The sequence below is a fragment of the Suillus discolor genome, assembly GCF_016758755.1.
Source record: "Suillus discolor strain FC423 chromosome Unknown F5147scaffold_54, whole genome shotgun sequence".
Lineage (NCBI taxonomy): Eukaryota > Fungi > Basidiomycota > Agaricomycetes > Boletales > Suillaceae > Suillus > Suillus discolor.
Window position 1 is genome coordinate 1 of NW_024541301.1, and position 21,426 is coordinate 21,426.

The 21,426-nt window shown below is 47.3% G+C and overlaps 6 protein-coding genes across 6 annotated transcripts; 2 read left to right on the plus strand and 4 right to left on the minus strand.

Annotated features, from left to right (window-relative positions):
• Nucleotides 1-115: 115 nt before the first annotated feature.
• On the minus strand, nucleotides 116-2,045 carry F5147DRAFT_776934 (uncharacterized protein; the record flags this gene model as incomplete). Its single annotated transcript, XM_041441916.1, has 3 exons — nucleotides 116-1,404; nucleotides 1,464-1,546; nucleotides 1,597-2,045. The coding sequence occupies 3 exons, from the start codon at nucleotides 2,043-2,045 to the stop codon at nucleotides 116-118; spliced, it is 1,821 nt and encodes a 606-aa protein (XP_041289481.1).
• Nucleotides 2,046-2,581: 536 nt separating this feature from the next.
• On the minus strand, nucleotides 2,582-5,912 carry F5147DRAFT_747111 (uncharacterized protein; the record flags this gene model as incomplete). The annotated part of the gene is made up of 7 exons (XM_041439908.1): nucleotides 2,582-2,929; nucleotides 2,997-4,268; nucleotides 4,422-4,772; nucleotides 4,824-5,111; nucleotides 5,160-5,301; nucleotides 5,395-5,517; nucleotides 5,869-5,912. 7 exons carry the CDS (start codon nucleotides 5,910-5,912, stop codon nucleotides 2,582-2,584), a joined length of 2,568 nt encoding a protein of 855 aa, XP_041289482.1.
• A 44-nt stretch (nucleotides 5,913-5,956) lies between these two features.
• F5147DRAFT_655512 (uncharacterized protein) lies at nucleotides 5,957-9,092 on the plus strand (the record flags this gene model as incomplete). Its single annotated transcript, XM_041433987.1, has 10 exons — nucleotides 5,957-6,155; nucleotides 6,337-6,823; nucleotides 6,849-6,869; nucleotides 7,218-7,331; nucleotides 7,382-7,767; nucleotides 7,817-7,995; nucleotides 8,050-8,079; nucleotides 8,148-8,391; nucleotides 8,436-8,605; nucleotides 8,706-9,092. 10 exons carry the CDS (start codon nucleotides 5,957-5,959, stop codon nucleotides 9,090-9,092), a joined length of 2,217 nt encoding a protein of 738 aa, XP_041289483.1.
• A 4,295-nt stretch (nucleotides 9,093-13,387) lies between these two features.
• Nucleotides 13,388-14,959, minus strand: F5147DRAFT_747112 (Alpha/Beta hydrolase protein; the record flags this gene model as incomplete). Its single annotated transcript, XM_041439909.1, has 8 exons — nucleotides 13,388-13,553; nucleotides 13,605-13,773; nucleotides 13,828-14,081; nucleotides 14,137-14,204; nucleotides 14,253-14,281; nucleotides 14,335-14,377; nucleotides 14,434-14,591; nucleotides 14,638-14,959. 8 exons carry the CDS (start codon nucleotides 14,957-14,959, stop codon nucleotides 13,388-13,390), a joined length of 1,209 nt encoding a protein of 402 aa, XP_041289484.1.
• Nucleotides 14,960-18,093: 3,134 nt separating this feature from the next.
• F5147DRAFT_839179 (Alpha/Beta hydrolase protein) lies at nucleotides 18,094-19,661 on the plus strand (the record flags this gene model as incomplete). The annotated part of the gene is made up of 8 exons (XM_041444197.1): nucleotides 18,094-18,415; nucleotides 18,462-18,619; nucleotides 18,676-18,718; nucleotides 18,771-18,799; nucleotides 18,850-18,917; nucleotides 18,973-19,226; nucleotides 19,276-19,444; nucleotides 19,496-19,661. The coding sequence occupies 8 exons, from the start codon at nucleotides 18,094-18,096 to the stop codon at nucleotides 19,659-19,661; spliced, it is 1,209 nt and encodes a 402-aa protein (XP_041289485.1).
• F5147DRAFT_839180 (ATPase V0 complex subunit D) lies at nucleotides 19,540-21,040 on the minus strand. The gene is made up of 5 exons (XM_041444198.1): nucleotides 20,991-21,040; nucleotides 20,837-20,936; nucleotides 20,612-20,783; nucleotides 20,389-20,567; nucleotides 19,540-20,338 (listed from the first exon to the last, which is right to left on the minus strand). Exons 1-5 carry the CDS (start codon nucleotides 21,009-21,011, stop codon nucleotides 19,737-19,739), a joined length of 1,074 nt encoding a protein of 357 aa, XP_041289486.1. The 5' UTR covers nucleotides 21,012-21,040; the 3' UTR covers nucleotides 19,540-19,736.
• Nucleotides 21,041-21,426: the final 386 nt, after the last annotated feature.

Below are 21,426 nucleotides of genomic sequence, written 5' to 3' on the forward strand. Positions count from 1 at the left end.
ATGACGACGACGACGATGACGCGAGAACATGATGATGACGACGACGACGACGACGTGAGAACATGATGATGACGACGACGACGCGAGAACATGATGATGACAACGACACGAGAAGTCAGGTACCAGCAGGTTTGCCACCCTGGGCATTGAGCTGGGCCCACTGAATCCGGAGGTGTAGAACATCTGCTTCCACGGCAAAAGCGGCGGCATCCGCTTCATGTAGGCGAATATCTGCCTCTTTAGCCTCCTTCATGTGCTGATGGACTATGGCAGCATCTGCGCGCTCATCCATACGCTCCTCACGCATCATACGATGCTCCTTGTCCTGGCGACTAGCGTTGAGCTTCACCATAAGGCGCTCGTTCTTCAGCTGATATAAGGTTAGCTTGTCAGAATAAATACTTTCCAGGTCGTTGTTGAGCACATCCATCTGCTCACGAATCTCCGTCTGGAGGCGTTTGGAGACTGAACTTGCTGGCGTCGTCGAGACAGATGTTTGCACTGTCGGGGAGGACTGTTCAGATGACGGCTCGTGAGATGATGATGGCTTTCGAGAGTGTGACGACGAGCGCGACCCTGACGATGCCATAGAGCCCGATTTACTCTTTTCACGCATCATCACCTGGCTAACATGAGACTTGAATGTAGCGCGATCATGCTGGATGGAAGTGTGGGGGGGCATCTGTTGCATATGAGAGGTAGTAGTAGGGGAGGGGGGGGAAGGGGGCTCCTGGCGCTTCTTCCCAGCCCTGCGTCTTGGCGGGCTGTTCAGGCTGATAGTGTTGCTGTCGTCGTGTGTAATTTCATCCGGGGAATCCATATTAAGATCCCCCATCTCACCCGCAAGAGGGTTGTCATCATAAATACCATCGAAATTATAATCATCAGTGGGGGAATGAGCGATGGGAGAGTAAGAACCGTCGTGAGATGTAGCACCGGAGGGAAGCAGTGGGAAACGAGAAACAGGGGACCTGGCAGAACTATTGGTGTGAGCGCTTGGGGGCGGTGGCACATAGTTCCATTGCGAAGGGCTACCACCACTGCCTCCAGGAGCAGGGGGAGTGTGACAAAATTGGGGGGAGGTAGGTGGTGCCATGGCCACAGCACCACCTGCATGGGTGTTTGGAGGAAGGCAGCCATAAGTGGGTCCAGTTGAGGACCCAGCAACGCCGCCAGCTAGAGCATTGGGGAGAGGCGTGTTGCCAAGTTCCATGGGAGAGCCGGGATCAGTGCTGGGGGAAGCGGGGGGACGAAGAGAGCCACCCGAAGGACGGGTGAGAGAAAAGAGATCACTCGTGTGATCAACGCCCGGCTTTGATGATGACGTTTTGGCGGAGAATGATGGATGGGAGCCCCAGATGGAGTAGAGCTGATCGTACCAGGGAAAGTCCTTCTCGTATTTACCTACAAATTTAATTAGAAGAATTCGTGTAGGGAGGAGAAGACTCACGATGCAAATTCACGCTTGTCTCTGAATCGATGGGCACTGATGCCTGCACCCGTTGACTCAAATTCAGCACGAATGTCACGAAATTTAGTGCGGAGGCTTTGATCAGATCAGCATTGATGATTATAAAAATAGGGGGGATCACTTACGCCACGATGCGATTATATACAGAGTCCCGAAATTTGTTGGGATTCGACGTGTAGAGCACTGCGTATTGAGGATCGTCAGAGAAAATAACCCTTGCAATGACAGCATGGATTTCATTTTTGTCTTTGCCTGAGGGGCGGCCCTCAGCTTCACAGTTGGCTGGATTCTTCTTTTCACTGGCGAACAGAATGCGGCAATCTGGTGGGTGTCCAATGAGGTAGTCAACCAGCCTATTGGTCCGCTGGGGAACCGCTTGCCAGCTGATAGAAATAGTAGGAGAAGTAGTAGCTCTATCTTTACCTCCTCTGCCGTGTTTTCCCTTTCCCTGTGCAGGAGGAGCTGGTGGTGGCTCCATAAATTTCAGCCCAGTCTTGCAACATCGTGGGGAGATGATTTGAGACTGTATCTGTAGTCGCGCAGAACGACGAAGTCGTGGTCGTAGGGCAGGCATGTCTTTTGGGACTCCGATCGATGCTGGCCCAAGCCATAGTGTAACAAATCTTATTTTTGACCGAGTTTACTGAGCTTTACCGAGCTTAGCGAGCTCTGTGAAATTTACTTTGAACACCATTAATATCAGGTCTCTGACCCTGCATAGATGTGAACAATTGAGGTGACGAGAACAATTATCACCTGGCCAATCTGCATCAGCAAAAGACCTTGAAATTTCGCTTGTCAGAAAGAAGTTTGATGCTTACGGTGAGCTTACGGTGTTGGTGATCGAGCAAAGCGATTGGTGGAACAAACTTATCCATAGTAAAATGTAAATCAAATAATGCAGGTAGCGTTAAGTGGGTAAAATGGGTTGGAAATAACGATATTATATTGAGATTACTATTTGGAACCCTAGACTAGGGCCATTTATAACCAGCAGTGATGACCGTTGTAAAACTTTGTAACAATTGTGCATGGATTTGAGATCATTGTCTGTGTTGTGACTACTACTACTACTACTACTACTACTAGTATGAGGTACTGATACTGCGTCTATGTGAACTCCGTGCTGAATGTATGATAGCTCTCCTTATCCGCGAAACTGTTAAGAAAAAACCGGTCATAGCTCTCCAAACAAGTGGCCGAAGAAATCTTTGCATCTACCTTGTTACCATATTCTGGTATCAATTTGACAGCATGTGTTACATCCGTCAATGATATCACGCCACCACACCTACAACGTTTGCCATGTTGGTCTATCGTGTATGTGCGCTCTACTGTCCACATTGCAAGTTCCGGACGGTCACTGGGATTAGTGACAAAGTGAAAGAATTGGACGTAGAGGAGTGGACTGGAGAGGAACGTTGGCAACACCAAGTCAGAAGTCCGTGGAATCTTCGGCTGAAAAATAAGTCAGACTTGTGCAACACGACTGGCTGAAAAACATCTTGAATTAGATCTGAAACACAACTGCAAGAATAAACTTACTACTTTGGCCACCATCATCCGTGACATTGATTAGGACAGTGTCACAGTTTCCAAGGGGGAATGCATCACTTGGTGGGTATGCTTGTATCACTCTGCTTGGCATGATGACTTGTGGCTGGAAAGCAGAGTGAAGCTGTAGTCGAAATTTGTTCCATGCGCAAAAGTGTCCGTATTTGTGGTCCCAGTGGGTATGCTCGCCGGTGAGGAGGGATAGCTGATTGATAAACTGAGAGAGTGTGTGACCGAAATTAACAAGTGAATATTTGGTTTCAATAGCGATGGGTGTCAGAGCCTTGTAATCTGGCGTCGAAGTCAGATGGAAAGCAGTGTGAGCATCTCCAGAAAGAATGCCCTTGAGAAAATGATTCCAAACTGGCCGAGGTCCATGAACAGAATGTGCTTCATCAGGGAGAACATGAGAAACCCAGGAAAGTGCTGGATTAACAGTTGTCACTTCCTCATCTTCCATACATATGGCATTGACGAGTGACGCGCCACGAGAATAGAATAACGCATACAAGTTGAATAACTCCATTGACTCCTGGCGGTTGAGGATCCGTATGCACTGCTCTGTAAAATCGGTGGATCGCCAGTTTGTGCGCCCAAAGAGATGCTTGCAGTGTGTGATGAGTAAGCGCTCTGTCATGTCAGCTGAAAACTGCATCAAAGTGCCCAGTCTCTCAACTGTGCCTCCAAAGCTTTGCAATAGCTCGAGTTTCAGGATAAAAAAATCTTCTTTAACGCCTTTCTTTCCCCTCCTTGCCTCAGCATTGACAATAGCATCCTTGAACACATGAAAATCTGAAAGTGCTTGCGCCATTGACTGTAGGGAATCAGGAGAATGAACTGGATTCTGCGAAAGATAGATGAACTCCACAAGGGCGCGAATGGCACGAATGAATTTGGGTGGAGCAACACCTGCGATTGAAGCGACAATGGTGCATTGGATATCTCGGTGCTCCCGTCCTGTCATTTGGTTGACATGGGTGACACCTTTGGTGAAGTGATGTGTTCCCACCCGCTTATGCTGAACCATGAAGCGAGCATCGAGCTCAGGTTTCCCTACTGTCTCCTTGATCCAATTGAGCGGATGATCTGCAAAAAACTTGATGCAGGTATGTAAAACTTCACCAGTGAGAAAGACAGACGGGCATGCGAACATCCAATCGCGCCAATACGGCATGTGAACTCCCGACAGATGGACTGCTTTTGCTGCCTTCTGGAATTTATTGAGATCCCAAGGATCAGCCTCCTGGGAGATCTCATAGATGAGTTGCAGCGTGTGTTGCCCAGTATGAGGAGGATGGAGGACTCCATCACCAAAATTTGCCTGTGTCGCCATAGTTATGAGAGATGCGTTTTTACTGATGGTAGCGATCATGGTAGCCTCTGGGAGGTCACATACATGAGTGATGAGAGGTGTAAAGACATAACAAATGTATTGGGAAGGATCAGGCATAAAACAACCATTTTTTGCTGCAATCTTGAGATTGGCGCAGACAAGATCAACACATTTATGCCACAGACGTGCTTGCAGAATGCTCTGATAATCAGGATGCACATGAAACTTGGCGATGGGCATGTAAGCAATACACCGCCAAGCTCGTAGTGTAGCCTTGGAGCGAACTTCTGAATCGAGGTTGCCAATCGTAATGAAGAGTGGGTGCATCTCAAGCCCTCCGGTAGTGCGCGTCACAGGTGTTTTATCTGATCCCAGGATGATCGGTACTTGTGTAGCACCTACTGGGAGATGGTCCTAGGAACATGGCATCAATTTTTGAATAGTAGACTGATGGATAAAACTGACCTGAATTTTCCATGCCATATTGGCGCTCATATAATCCCCATATTCACGCTGACCCCCAACGTCAACAACATGTGGCTGAAAAGTAATGTGATTGGCAAAAATGGGATCGCCAAAGAGCTGTTTGACAACTTCGAGAGCATCATGCCAGATGAGTTGCAAAGGATAGGTTGTCTTGTAGCCTGTAAACTCCATGGTCGAGACTTTCCACGGCACAAAAGAGGGGAGTGCGTCAATCCAGTCGAGAAGTTGATCTTTTGATGTGAAAGATGGTCTTGGGCGGGTGTGAAACTGTAAACATAGAGTTAGACCTGTCAAATAGGGCTCCAAGTCTCCTACCCATTTCAGCTTCAAAAACTTGTCAATCTGAGTTTGAGTGAGGTTTTCAACTAGAAACCTCGCCAATTCCCACTCCCCTTCATCATGAAAAGGGTAATATGTATTTATTTTCCTGCAATAATCATATTGATCCTCTTGCAACCTGTCGAATAAGTTTTTGCCAACACCAAAGACATACCCAGATCGAGGATGATGATAACCAGTAGCGGAGGATGTCGATGAATGAGAACCTCACAATCCAGGTGGAATTGGAAATTGATGTGGATGTGATTCGTGTGGCCAACAGGTAGATGGAGAATCAAGATGGAGAATGATTGCCTTGATGGAAAAGAACTCCTCACTGCAGTTGGGACACAGCCTGGTATATGTTAGTCTATGTAATAATAAAGTGATAAAGATACTTGCATCAAATAGTTAACCGGATTGCTAAGTCTTGACTAGGCCTTTCCTTGTGAGCTTTGCTGACGCTTGCTGGCAGTAACGTTTTTGAGACTCCGCAGACTGTGCATTCGCAGGGTATTGTACTGATAACAGCTTATACTATTAGCAGGTTTCCTCTATATATCAGTAGGTTTCTTCCATCGTCAAGTTCAAAGTGCTTACAGATGTCTTCTCCATCTCGTTCTCAGCCCAGTAGTCCCCCCCAAGTCTCATCTCCTCCTCCCCCTAGCAGTTCACCTGGCCCTCCAAGTCCATTAAATAGCCCCACATCTTCTCCTCTATCCAGCGGACATGCCACCACTCCTGAACCATCTCTTTTTTATTCTAGCTCCAAGTCAGGGAGCTCTCCCAACACTATGAATTCTGACTTGTGCACTTCACCACTAAGCACAAGGCTGGAAAAGACACTTGGGACTTCGGCTAAGGAGACGGATAGCATATTTTTTGATCCGTCTAAATCTCCAAACCCTCTGATGTGCTGCACGACGGCAGTTCATACACAACAGAATGATGAGGAAGCAGTGTCCATATCCCGTATATCCAGCTCCAATAGAGGTTCGTTATGCAGCTCGTGTCATGGGGCAAGAGCGCAACCCATGTGCATCATTTGAAACATTTCTTCAGGTACAATCTATTTTTTCTACTGGATTACAGGGACTGATTTTTATATTGAAAAAGCATATTGGATACTTGGAAAATGGCCTTGCGCAACTGCGTTCTTCAACCCTGTACAAAGGCTATAAAGCCAAGCTTGCTGCCCGTGAGACTGCACGCCAACGCCTTGTGGTGACTGCATGGGAAATTGAAGAAACAGAGCGCTTCACTGCATTCCTTGATGCCCTGCATACCGAGAATGAAGAACGACTTGGATTTGCAGACAAGGAGTTGCAGAGCTTTAGGAAGATTTTTTCTGAGCGTGACTGCATGGAAGTTGATGATGATAGAGATTACCTTCAAGCCATCTATGAAGATGAATGCGAAATCCTTCGTGTTACCTCAGCCCAAGCTGAACAGATCTCAAAGATCTTAGGTTCACGAACCAAAGACGCATTCTTACAATCCGGACCTGTGGACTCGCGATCCCGGTTCCCCAGTCTTGAGATTCACGATGATGATGATATTGTTCTAGACTCTTCTTTGGACCTGGATTCCGAAGAAGAGTGTCTTGGGGCACCGGTGGGGGCTGGTGAAGCGCCTGATGATGTGACTACTAGTACCACCATGTGAACTTGATCGGTGGCTATTCAGCTGCATGCCCTTCCAATCGCGGTATGTGAAACAGATTTTTGTATTCAATGTACGACACTGATCAATCAATAAGAGGACATGTAATATTACATGCTGCTCGTGTTACTGTTTCATTACGATGGCGACCCCCCAGATTGTATTGGTTTGTCACTTGCATGCTTTACTTTTACATTGTACCCCTTCATCTTACCCTTCTCCAGTGTCTTCTGATTGACACATATCTTGTTTAAGTATGGTTTGTAGTAGAATGCTATGCGGATATTTATCTGTACCCTGCGCCCTTATTGCGCCCTTACTACTCGAGTCCTCCCTGCATATGCCTGTAAAACGTGCTAAAGGTAAAACAACGATACCAAAACCCACTCGCAGGTCTGGTCTGAATCCCTCACACGTCCCAGCGGACACTCAGATGCGTCTCAGCGACGAACAACCCCATGAACCAATGGCAAACACTTTCAATCCACATGAGGGGTTCAGCTCAAGGTGTGTGCTTTTCTGTCTTGACAGCTACCACTGATTTGTGCACCTACTAGCACTCGTTACAACAACTACAATTCCTTCAGTGCACATGCTGCCAGCGGTTATGCGCTGTCGTTCCACCCTGCTCACACGTTTGACACTCACGCGGGTCCATCAAGCGCTCACGTTGCATCATCAAGTACTCGCCCTCAGGCTGATGCATCTTTAAGCGCTCCCGCTGAGTCATCGAGCGCTCATACTAATCCATTATCAAGCGCTCACACTCATCCATCATCGAGCGCTGATATGGATCACACATTCCCCAACCCCGATTATAACATTTACAACAATACAGTGCCTAGTACCGACCCTGCCTATCAATCCCTACCAAACCCCAACCACGACATTCCACCGTATGGACCGTCGGCATTCAATTATGAGAGTTATGGATCATTTGAGGGTAAGTCACTTGATCATCAATGAGACATTGTCACTGATCATTTTCACAGGCTCATACAGTCCCAGGCGTCTCGAGCATCTTTCCAATTTCGACAACATGCAAGCACCTAACCCGCACCACGTACAAATTCCTCAACTGTTTGACCACGATGAAGAGGAACCATCAGAGCCTCGAGATGCTCTTCTCCCCGTCACAACGGGTGAGATACCACATTCACAAGTTATACATGTAAGTTTCAAGTATATTTTGTTTATTTCTCTCAAACTCTATTATAGACAACAGGACCCACATGATCGTCCAACAGACGACAACGTACTCAACAATTACCTGGAACACCACATTTTACTCACGAGAGCCCCATTGTTCCTGCAACAACACAGGCTGACGTCACTGCAACAATGCAGGCAACTCCGAGTGCAACTCCGAGCCATGCAGGAGCCTCGGGTGACAACCATCATTTCCAGGTTACAGGACCCATCCGCAATCAGATCTTCAAGTGCTCCAAAGAACTTGTCATGGGCATCGCCCTCACAAAGGACGCGATGGCCTCATCTACGGCCGACAAGAAATGTATCATCAAGTCTATCATTCGAAAGGCGACACCCAAGATTCCAGGGCTTCAGGGTATGATCATTTTTTTAATACTTTTATAACTAATGGACCAACAGGAATACCACGCTGGGAGAATCAAACCAAGGACCTTGCAACAATCTGGCGAGCGGTAATTGTCATGCACACGGCAGTTACGACCCTCACTCGAGAAGGCGTCATAATGGCCTACGGACTTTTCCCTCCACAGGGTAGTCCAATCTCCCCCAAGACCTTCCACATGGATCGCGTGAGACACCTCATTTGAAACAACGTGTTCATGCACGAATATTTGTTTAATGCGGTATGGTCTTCATTTCACTTTCAATCACATGTTGAGTTGTCGACAGGATGGGACACTGACAATTCACTCCAAGTTCAAAAATCACTTCATCCTTCACCTTGTCATGAGAATGGTATGGAATATGTGCTTCCAACTCAACATTTTGCTTGTCTCGCCACACAGACAGCTGCACTTTGCGATGGGACTGGCCGGCGCAATAATGAAACGTGTGCTGGCAGAACAAGCACACCTGATACTCACTGCACCTAAGTCGTCCCCAGACACAGATGCTTTTACCTTCGAAATGATCTGTTCGGGTATGGATGATCTCACTGATGAGGAGAAAGTCGACTTGGATGGGTGGAAGGATCATATGGTCATTTGTGGGACGTCTCAACAGCGCAAGAATGAGCTCTCCGATTTCGACTTGGACTCAAACTCGGATATCGCGTGACATGTATTATAAATCACGATACTCGTATCATTAATCACGATACTTGTATTATTAGTAGATCTGTTGTATATACATTGAAAATACGGCTCTTTACCTCACGAAATGCATTATATTTATTACTCAAGCACATCGGGCTTGAGACAAATGTTCAATTAAACCAAGACGAGTGTTTACAAACACCGCCCTGAGCTACACCAAATAGGCTTGTTCAGAACAAGTTCAGAACTTGTGTCGACCGACTTGTGTTTTTTTAGATGTGATCTATGTAGTACCCCAACGATAGCGGTTTTCAAAGTTGACTTCGTAGAATTTTGGAAGGTCAGAAATTTGCACATTGCCGGTAGTATTGAAGCTCCGATGCTGACAAACAAACCCTAAGCTTTCAAGCTGTACCATCTGCTATAGCATTCTGCAGCTCCATCAATATGCCCTGTGAATCAGATTGAAAGAAGCTGCTTCGCAGCCTCAAACAAACCAGAAATGACCTTACCATCACGCAATATATGGAACTAATCGAGTTTATGATAGATCAACTACTAGATGAAGACAACGATGAAGACGATGATAAGGAATCTGACAATGCTGTCAATGGCCATAGTGGCTCGGATATTAGTATATGGTCCACATCACCAACATGGCCAACGTCCCCAGTGTCCCCCACATCGTCGATCGCGTCTGCCTTGTCAAACAACTCTCTGACGTCACTCTCCACAGCGTACTCCGAATTCCTATCGCACGATATCCCAGATATGTGCGAATGAGTCTTTACTCAGTTTGCCGATGCAATCACTGCACTGCACGACGAGGTAGAGAAATGTCGAGTCCTTGATGTCCATCCATCTCTAAGTCGCGCACCTCAGCTACACTTGCTGGAGGAGTGGGCTCTATTCTCACCTGAAAAATTCCGTCGCAAGCTCCGTGTTGATGCAGACGTGTTTGATGAACTTACGAAGTTGATTCAAGGACATGCCATCTTCTACAACAATTCAAATAACCCCCAGCTCCCTGTCCCAATACAGCTCGCCATTTTTCTCAATGGCGCTGGCCATTATGGCAATGCCGCAACCACTGAAGACATCTCTGACTGGGCTGGAGTGTCCGTGGGGACCGTCTACAACTGCTACAAACAGGTGATGATCACAATCCTTCAACTTCATGACCGGGCCATTCATTTTGATCCGCTTGATCACGAGGATCAAATTGAGCGAGAGCAGGCGAAAACTTATGTTGAAAGTAAGACATGTCATGAATGGCGTGGAGGCTTTCTTTCTGTAGATGGGACTCCATCCCCCTTACATGAGAAGCCAGGTTGGCACGGGGAGGGTTTCTTCGACAAGAACTCAGACTATTCTCTAACAGCGCAGGTAAGTGTTGGTTCGATGTGCGGCATGGTGACTTACCATCAAAAAGGTCGTTATATTCCCTCATAATCTTCGTATCGTGGACTACGTCATTGGCGTACCTGGAAGTCTCCACGACTCAAACATATTTGCACGGACAAGAGTTTCCTGGGATCCCGAGTTGTTTTTCGGTGCAGGAGAGTGGCTGTGGGCGGATTCAGTGTACGCTGCGTGAACCTGGTGTGTGCCGCCGTATAAACGGCCAGTGGGAGGGAGTTTGACGCTAGACCAAAAGATGTTCAACTATAACCTATCAACAGTGAGTATGAATGGCAATATACATTCATAGTACTTACCCAACGTCTAGGTCTGTGTTCGTTCAGAGCATTTTTTTCGGCTCTATCAAGGGCCGGTTCCAATCACTGCGGGAGCTTCGCATCCCAATCCAAAGTCAGAAGGACCTCAACTATGCAAACATGTGGATCCGTTCGTGCTTTGTTCTGCACAATCTAATCGTCGAAATGGAAGAAAAAACACACCATGAAGACACGAACGTCTGTTTCTATCAGCAAACTCGGAGGTTGAGGCGGGCTGATGGTGATGCAGGAGAGGATGATCAGCAAGGGGGTGGTGCAGTAGGTGATCAGACTTACATTGGAACTGCAGGGCAGGATTTTCGCAACGTGTTAAAGGCGCGGTTGCTTTCCTCATTGGAGCGAATAGCAACACATTAAAGATGTGTTTGTCAAGTAGAAGTTCTTCGTCCTCCTTAGCACCTAACCTTTGTCAAGTAGAAGTTCTTCGTCCTCTTTAGTACCCAACGAGGGAAATTTGCACTTGAGCTCAAAGTGCTTATCCCAAACCTGTAGTGTTTGCTGTGTGTAGTCATGCTTGAGATCGAGTACAAAATGGCATGCATTTCCGAGTCCTAAAAACGAGTCACATGATGACACAGTACAGACCTACTTCAGTTTTGATCAGAACCACGCTCCATAGCAATACGACAAATCCGAGCCTCCTCCTCTTCTCGACGTGCATGAGATAGCTCAAGCTCGAGTCTTGCAAACTCGATTTGTTGAGTCATCCTCTCCTGCTGGTGGAGATGGTCTTGTTCCGCAAGACGCATCACATGTTCCCGCTCATCATGAGCACTGCGGGCCTTGAGATCATGAGCCCAAATGTCGCCCTGAAGTTTCATACCTTTGTAGCTTTCGTGCTCAACACGACCCTCACGTTTGCTCTCAAGGTGCTTCATTAGAGAGTCTGCCGTTTGGGACATTTTTTCTGCAGCGGCAGAGGTCTGGTCAAGAGCACTGCTGCCAGGGCGTTTGCATGATGAAGAGGGGGGACGACTAAACTGAGGTGATGCACTTCGAGTAGGTGGACAAGACCGTTTTGTAGCAAGAGAAGGTGAACTTTCACGACTTCCCTTAAGCGAGCTGACATGGAGAGACCGCAGTGCTCGGCTGGCACCAATATCCGAGTCTTCTGAGTCGATAGGCATAGACTGATAGCTAGGTGAAGATTCCCTAAAATCAGAAAAAACAGACAATGGATTATCGGGGGCACTGCGATTGGGTACTGGCGAGCGCTCAGGAGAGTTCAACAATACCACTCCAAGTGCGTCAGAAGTTGAGATGGGAGGGAGCTGAGATCATTGGAACCAGTGTGGCAATGGAGGCAGTGAGAATGAGTCAGGTGTGTTGCTAGGACCACGGTCCAAAGGTACAAGCGATGATGATGCTGATGATTGTGATTCTATGCGGGGGGGCTGGTCGACTATCATTTCATCTGCCACATCGACAACGGCACCATCGTCCACACTGCGAGTATCGACCTCGACTATGTCTCCATCATCATCCATGCGAGCATTGTTGTCAACTGTAGCCGGTGGTTGTGGGTGCTTGGAAATATTGAAATGTTCCAATGCAGCAGATGCAGAATCTTGCCCTGCGTCCGCAGTAGAGAAGGCATGATTGAAGGCTGGATTTGTCCGCCACCAGCCATGAAGCTCAGGCCACCAGGGAAATTTTTCGAGCTTTGTATCTGATGGAGACATGGTTCAGACAGGCGCAGATCAACAGCAGCTGAAACTTACCGATCAAAGACTTGATCTTTGGATCTTCTTGCAGCTCCGCATATGTCTTTCCTGCTCCCGACTGTTTGAGGTCCTTGTTAAATTCATTGTATTTTTTCCTCAGTCTGAGACATCTGATCAGTGATTCCAGTGGGAAGATGGATGACACAGGAACTAGATACTTACGTGCTGAAACTGGTTGAAACTGGTTTTATGAATGCCTTGGGGTCCTCCTTGAAGAGTCGTTGAACCTCCAGATCCTCGTCGTTCGAAAATACAGCTTGTGCGACCTGTGAATACACAACATCTCTTGAAGTACCACTCTGCTTCTTCTTCCAACCTTGCTCCTTGGCATCCTTTACAGAATCAGAGAAAAGCTTGATGTGTGCAGTCTTCATTTTCCTTGCACCAGGCAAGTAGGCGTTCAGTACGAGCACTACGGACCCCCTCCCAATGGATAGTACACTTCTTTGAGGTGTCCGTACCAGCAGATGTATTGGTTCGACCTCTTTGATTGGATCGTGACATGATCCAGGATATTCCTACTGACAGCGATTAAGAATCAGATTAAAGCTTTAGCAGCGTCGACACCAGCAGCAACGATGTTGAGCACGCTGGCAGGGCAGGTCGGAGTTCAAAACCTGCCGTATCGGCAGCATCCGAATTCACCATGATTTTTTTCAAGGTTCGACTTTGAGAACCGCTGATGATGTGAATTATGTGAAGCTAAAGGAACAGGAAATTCGAATTATCACATGGGTATTACGCAAGACGGGATACACGATTTCATAACGATATTCTGAATGACACTACCTATTCGTACACTTCCACCCAATATTCAGTCCGAGTCATTCAAGTAGCACACGAATATTGATTGTTTAAGCATATCCACTTTTTCCAGGGACAACTCCGAATGCGGGACCCCCCTTCGCGAACATCTTTCGCACATCTTCAGTAAGCTCTTCCGGCCGTTCATAGGCAGCAAAATGGCCTCCTGACTTATGATGGGACTCGATCACAACGTTATTCAACCTGCGTAGCCATCTATGATCTCATGTCAGTTTCGTGGCAGCAGAGCTGATTGATAGAACGCACGCCGAGGGTAAGAGTAGGAGCTCCTGTGGGAAATATGATGCTCCCATAGGAACAGTGGGGTAACTAGTACGACCCAAGTTGTAAAAATCGCCAGCCACCTCGGAGTAAATGCGATGGGCAGCACCGGGACCAGCACGGGAGAACCAGTATATGGAGATCCATGTCAGCGCTGTTTTAAAAGTAGGTGAGTATGGTATTGGGAAGTGTGACTGACTGCTGCTACCTTCGTCATCAGTCCATTTGTAGTCGTCAGTCCAGATGACCAATTTCTCGTAAAACCAACCAAGCAGTGCAACAGGGCTATCCGTAAAACCGTAAGCGAGTGTCTGTGGGAAGGTGCTCTGCTCAACAAAGTAGCCGGAAGATTTGTTGCGATACCACGCAGTGCGCTCAAGTCCCGCCTTCTCTTCTGCGGAATAAGGGGTTAGCAAGTACGACAAGAAAGACAGGGGCGATTTCCAAGTCGGTGGGTCGGCCCTAGTTAAAGATGAGTTGAGTTGATGGGCGAGCAGTGACCGAGAAAAGGACATACATCGGAAAATTGGTGTGCCATGCCTTGACATGCTTTCCACCATACTTAGCAGCCATCCTCCGAGTGATCTGAGTATATTAACGATAAATTATGTCTATTTGTGAAATGCCGCTCACGAGGAAACCCCAGTCGCCTCCCTCGGTCACTGCCAGAAAATGAGCAAATCCACTGTAGAAGATAATGGCAACGGTGACGTGCCATACTCGTTGTACCCGAGAGCAATCATGAGTTTGTGGGTTACCTATATACCTTGGTCAATATTTTAAGAGCTTAGGATGTGCGATGAACAATGACTACCTCAGCATATTGATCAAGACCAAAGCCAGGTTTGTGAGCACCCTCCGAAAAGCCAAAACCAGGCAAACTAAGCGCCACAACATGGAAACTAGGATGTTTAGGGGACGACGCAGTCAAGAGGGATAACATTCCCCTGATTTCTATAAAACTTCCGGGCCCTGGCTAGTGTAAGAAATATGTCGGTGGGCGTGGATAAGACCTTACATCCATGACAAAACAACAGCGGAATGGCGTCAACAGTTTCGCTCTTCTTGTGAACATAGTGAATGTTCAGCGCGCCGAAACCATCCACGTCGATGTCGCGGGTGAACATCGGCAGCTCTTGGTTCAATTCCTTTTCATATTTGCGCCAGTCGTACCCGTTTTTCCACCTCTCCACGAGCCGTTTCATATCCGCCAAAGGTGGGCCGTGCCTCCAGCCGATATCCTGAAGTTCATCCGGGAAAGTGGCGAGCTCAAGTTTAGCTCGAAGGATACTGAGTTTCTTGTCAGGGATGTTGATTTGAAAGGGGGTTTCGGATGGCATGATGGTCGAAGTGCGAGTAAGGGAGTTACTAGTACATCCTGGTGCATCCTGTGGTTTAATAGCTGCACGAAGAAGAGCCAACCTTTTGTTTCGTCTGGTGGGAAACGTCTATCCGAGAGTTATCTCTTGTGTCGTCATTTTGGCCCATATTAAAATAACAATGCGGTAATCCTATCTTTGACAGTACTTCTATAAGACACCGTGCACCTTGCGCTTTCCTTTTTATTGATATAAGGGCCTTCAGCCAGGATATATGAGATTAGGACATGACCGGGTGTCGTGACGGGATTTTTTTGTATACAATGTTGGGGAAGTCGGCGCACAAGCGAGAGACTCGGAGCGGTATAGAGTTGTTCGTGCGCAAACAGGTCCGAGTATGAGTCGAGAGCTGTGCGAAAGAGAACGCAGCTGACCCCAGATGGCGTGCACCTGTTGTGTGTCGACGATCTCGGAGGCTGATGTGCGGGGAGGAAGCCTGTGGGAACGTCAGTGTTCAATACAAACCAGGGGTGAGGACCCCATCCCTACAATTGATAGTATGCGCTTCTCTGTATCGATACCGCACCGTGACAGGCTTCCCTGTATCAATACTCATGCCAGAACTGCAAAGCACTTCTCAGGTATCACCAACTATCCTTTCCAGGATGTACCTTAATTCCTGTTATACTTCTGCGCTTCTCGAGAAACAATCACGGCCAAGCGTTCCTTAGCCATCCTATTTGTGAACCTTCTCCTGTCTAAACATATCGCATACCTGTGGTTCCATATATCGACCCATTCCCGAACGAGTCAGTATTAGGCATACTTCCCCTGCTTCTCGCCGTGTATCAATACAGTGGCATGTGCTGTTGGTGATCCAAACTTCACGAGCCTCGATTGGATGGCAAGGCTGCGGTAGCCTGCTCCAGATGCAAGATGAGTGAATGTGTCTCAGGTTGAAGATGGTATACTTACAACGAAACAACAGGACAGAAACTGTGAGACTTAGCTACAGAATATATTTGGGACGTACGGCTCAAACGTGGGTCAAGCTGAAACTCTCTACTAGCTCACAAATTCTAGTAATGTATAGCGCCCTAGCGCTGGTCAGTTAATGACGAGTGGCTGCTAAGTACAGTATTACATACAGTACATGTACAGCCCGATGTTGGCGTTGATATGTATCGTGTTAAGAGCATGACCACAACAATGCACAGTGCATTGAAAAGATCAAGATATCGAACCTAGCAGGTAAGAAATGAAACGCGTTCAGACACCACATGACGGAATATCTCAGTCATTGCACCTAGTTATTATACTCATCTCATCTGCGTTGAGATTGCCTCTCAGGCTGTGGTATTTATCTTCGTCCAGTGCACTAGAAACGGTAGTACTGGGTTAGCGATCAACGAATAAATTTTATGCCCCACCCCAGAGCAGCTATTACATCTTACTGGCTAGATCCGCTATTGCTCGCGAGATATATTGTGATGAACGTTCAAGGATAGTAGCCTAGAGAAGATGTGAAGGTTCATCGAGTTTCATCAGCGCCGCGCCGCTGCCAGAGAACTTGTTCTAAACCTTTTATTAGCACCACGTGCAGTAAAAGCTTCGGACGGGACAAGACTTGCTGTGAGACAGGAAGGTTGGTCGTAATCAGCAACGAAGATTTAGCACACACAATATCGCTGATAACAACGCGGTCCGAAGCAAAAAAAAACCGAGGTCCAAACTCCAGAAGCCACGAACTTGACAAAGATGTGAAAATCACGTACTCACTGGGCCCCGAGTCGCTTATAGCGAGGAAATGATAAGTCTTTTATTTACCCCGCATGCGGAGTTGGGAACAATTGAGGTGACGAGAACAAGGATCATCTGGCCAACTTGATCTGCCTCACGAGGATGATTGTCGATGTCGAAGAGTTGCGTTGACTCAGAAGCTCAGACGAGTCGTGATCATTCACGCATATCCGTAAAAGGCAACAGGACTTCGTACACCGCCAAAAATGTTTAGACTCAAGTTCAACAGGACTTACAAACGCCCGCTCACCCAGGCTAGACCGTCACATCAAATGTTACCTTCCAGATGCCCAGGTCATGAGAAAATACAGTCATTGCTTCACCTATGGCCGCCCATACTATGATTCCTTCGATCCTGCGGACCCAGATGCGGACCGGTCGAGCCTATCATAGTCACAATGGTAAAACTTGACTGCTGTACGTGAAGTAGTTCCCTGGTTGTCCTTGGACGAGACAGCAATATTTACTCACCATATGTGTCACAGATCTTTCCCGCTATAGAAGGATTTTCTTTTGCAATACCGGGACCTGGTGGTCGCTCGATTGTAGACAGGCCTGCGCGCCTTCACTCATTCACTCATTGATGGCATCAACGAGGACTCGGGAGTCGGACACTTACTGTCAACGCCCCTCCCTGGCTCAAACATCGAAGACACAATCCACTTTCTATTTCAGCCTAAAATCCAGTACGATGCAAATGCATGTCTCGATTATGCCATTCACTCACGGGTCACTGCTCAATGTCTCCGTGGACGATTTCAATGCCGACATTCTTGAAAAAGTTGACGGTGATTATAGTGCATATTTGCATTTATCGGATCTGTGGATATACCATGAAATTCATGGCATTCTCCGACTTATGTTCACCTTTCGCCCTAGATACTCCATGTACAATATATCGAAAGCAACCTTGAGCTTATGCGACTACCTTCATGCGAGAGTCAGAACTCGCTGTCTTTCGGGTTCTCGATCGATGTTCGGACGTATTGGCGCATGGACAACTCTGCACCGTCATATCGCTTGTGCGCCAACTTCCCTGACATCATATACAAAAATTTCCCGTCACAACGCGCAGACATGTCCTAATCTTATAAGTCCTGGCTGAAGGCCCTCGCTTGTGTCAATAAAAAGGAAAGCACAAGGTGCACGGTGTCTTATGGAAGTACTGGCAAAGATACAACATGTTCTATTGATTGGCGCATTTTATTTAAAGATGGTCTAGAATGAAGACACAAGAGATAGGTCTCGGATAGACGTTTCCCACCAGACGAAACAAAAGGTTTGCTCTTCTTTCTGCAGCTATTAAACCACAGGATGTACCCTGAACTAACACTCTCATTCGCACTTCAACCACCATGCCATCTGAAACCCCCTTTCAAATCAACATCCCAGACGAGAAACTCAGGATTCTTCGTGCTAAACTTGAGCTCGCCACTTTCCCTAATGAACTCCAGGGCATCGGATGGAACCATGGCCCACCTTTGGCGGATATGAAGCGCCTCGTGGAGAGGTGGAAAAACGGGTACGACTGGCGCAAATATGAAAAGGAATTGAACCAAGAGCTACCAATGTTCATCCGCGACATCGACGTGGATGGTTTCGGCGCGCTGAACATTCACTATGTTCACAAGAAGAGCGAAACTGTTGACGCCATTCCGCTGTTGTTTTGTCATGGATGTAAGGTCTTATCCACGCCCACCGATATATTTCTTACACTAGCCAGGGCCTGGAAGTTTCATAGAAATTAGGGAGATTTTGTCCCTCTTGACTGCGTCGTCCCCTAAACATCCTAGCTTCCACGTTGTGGCGCTTAGTTTGCCTGGTTTTGGCTTTTCGGAGGGTGCTCACAAACCAGGCTTTGGTCTTGATCAATATGCTGAGGTAGTCATTGTTCATCGCACATCCTAAGCTCTCGAAATGTTGACTGGTGTATCTAGGTAACTCACAAACTTATGGTTTCTCTCGGGTACAACGAGTATGGTATATCGCTATTCCAATTATCTTCTACAAGGGATTGCTCATTTTCTGGCAGTGACCCAGGGAGGTGACTGGGGTTTCGTCGTAAGTGACTCTTCACAAGTAGACAAGATTTATCGTTGATATACTTTCAGGTCACTCGGAGAATGGCTGCTAAGTATGGTGGAAAGCATGTCAAGGCATGGCACACTAACTTTCCGATGTATGTCATTTTCCCGCTCACTGCTCGCCCATCAACTTATCTTATGTTCAACCAGGGCCGACCCACCGACCTGGAAATCGCCCCTGTCTTTCTTGTCGTACTTGCTAAACCCCTATTCCGCCGAGGAAAAGGCAGGATTTGAACGCACCGCGTGGTATCGCAACAAAGGATCCGGCTACTTTGTTGAGCAGAGATCCTTCCCGCAGACACTCGCTTACAGTCTTACCGATAGCCCTGTTGCTCTGCTTGCTTGGATTTATGAAAAACTGGTTACCTGGACTGACGACTATAAATGGACCGATGACCAAGGTAGCAGCAGTCCCACTTCCTAGTATAATACTCACCTACTTTTGAACAGTTCTTACGTGGATCTCCATATACTGGTTCTCCCGTGCTGGTCCCGGCGCTGCACATCGCATTTACTCCGAGGTGTATAGCGATTTCTACGATATAGGTCGTACCAGTTACCCCACCATTCCTTTGGGAGTATCGTATTACCCCAAAGAGCTCCTGGTCTTCCCCTCAGCGTGTGTTCTATCGATTAGTTTTGCTGCCACGAAGCTAACATGAAATCGCAGGTGGTTCCGCAGGGTGAACAACGTTGTAATCGAGTCCTATCACAAGACAGGAGGCCATTTTGCTGCCTCTGAACGGCCAGAAGAACTCGTTGAAGATGTGCGGAAGATGTTTGCGAAGGGGGGTCCCGCGTTCGCAATTGTCCCCGGAAAAAGTGGATATGCTTGAACAACCAACATTCGTATGCTACTCAAATGACTCGGACTGAATATTAGGTGAAAGTGTACGAATAGGTAGTGTCATTCAGAATATCGGTATGAAATCGTGCATCCTGTCCCTCGCATCTTGCGCAATACACTCTGCTATCCACGTGATGTTTCGAATTTCCTGTTCCTTCAGCTTCACATAACTGTAGAACACGCCATACTGGAACTGCTGCAGGAAAGCCAGCTTGTTGAGGTGTACCTCCATGCGGAAGAAACGATCCTCCAGCTGTGCAGCTACTCCAAAGTCCCCAAGATCTCCGTTGCTCTGGCCTGATGCCGAGTTGTCGAAAAATGAACGATATTCGCTGACGTTCTCGCACACTTGACGAACTTGATCTATGTCATCCGCTTTGGCGAGAGCATTGTTGCCTGTGGGGAACAATCGCCCAATGGCAGGGAAAAGTTTAGCACGCTGCTCCTTGGTGAGCTCTGTGTCAAAGGAATTGATGGTGATGTTTATCGTTCGTCTGTCAGCTTCGAAGGCGAGAATGTTGTGCATGACATCTACAGTTGTTGAACCAATAGTGGAGACATAGTTGTAGAAATCCTCGAGATACGCTTTGTAGACGGTATTCCTGATGATCTCGATGTTCATGTCATCAAGATCAGCAGCAGAGAGGCAGTCGCGGAAGTAGGGCGCTGATCGTGGTATTTAGTATCTGGGGTTGGGGTCATGCCAGGACAAATACCTAGAGGCGTTTCCACCAATACGCTCTGATAGAGCTCTTCTACGTTGGTTGCCACACATAATGCGGGCATGGTATCGAATATGCCTAGTGGATGACATCGTTCGAGAAGTTCATGCGTATCCCTCTCGTGGAGCGTGCCCGTAATGAGTAGGATGACATTGTCGATCATGTACCCATACCTGTAAACTATGAGCGCATGAACATATAATTGATCGTTACACACGTGATGTAATCCAAAAACTTGCTCAGAGGCTCAACAGAATTGCTGCGAAGAAAATTGAAGTGATCCACGAGAGTCTGTGTTGCCTTGTCTGCTATAGTTGAGGTGGACAGCGGGGATGGCTCGTTCGCGAGGAAGTTTCCATAGTCGGTCGCGGACAGCTGCGTTTTGAAATCTATGTCAAGCGCGCGTGAGCAAAGATTAACTTATTTCTCCTCCCTTCCTGACCTTCCAATGTCTCGCACTGAGTCAAGCTGGCATAGTGAGAATGAGTGAGTATGCCAGATTTGTAGCCTCGGACTATTCCTTCCAGAAATCCGTTGTTCACCTAGAAGGTGCGCTTCCATTAGCTTTAGAGAACGTGTCGGTAGTGTATACCCACGTTGAAAAAGAGACCCTCCATGATGACCCGCTCGTGACGAACTTAGTACTGCGCGACTTGGCACAAGCCGATACTTGAGACGTAAAAGGAAGGTGATTTCCACGATCGTTGGTCTGTACACGCGCCAGCCGGTGCAAGACTCACTAGTGATCCTATTCAACTCCCAGATTAAGTTGTGCAGGTTCATGATTATTCCTTCATCATTTTGTTCATCATAGGGACATACTACTAGCTACACCAGCCAATGTCTTTTTTCGTCCCCTCTGTAAAGCACGTCGACACGTTTAACGGCGCACATTCTTCAACCCTCTTCAGCCGAGAGCGAAGGAACTACAACTTCGGATAACTCGTTTGCAGACTCCGAAGATATGGCATCGGAGTCATCGCTAAAGAAGGGGCCACGCTGTCAAGTCACACAAGTTAGAGACCCTAATGA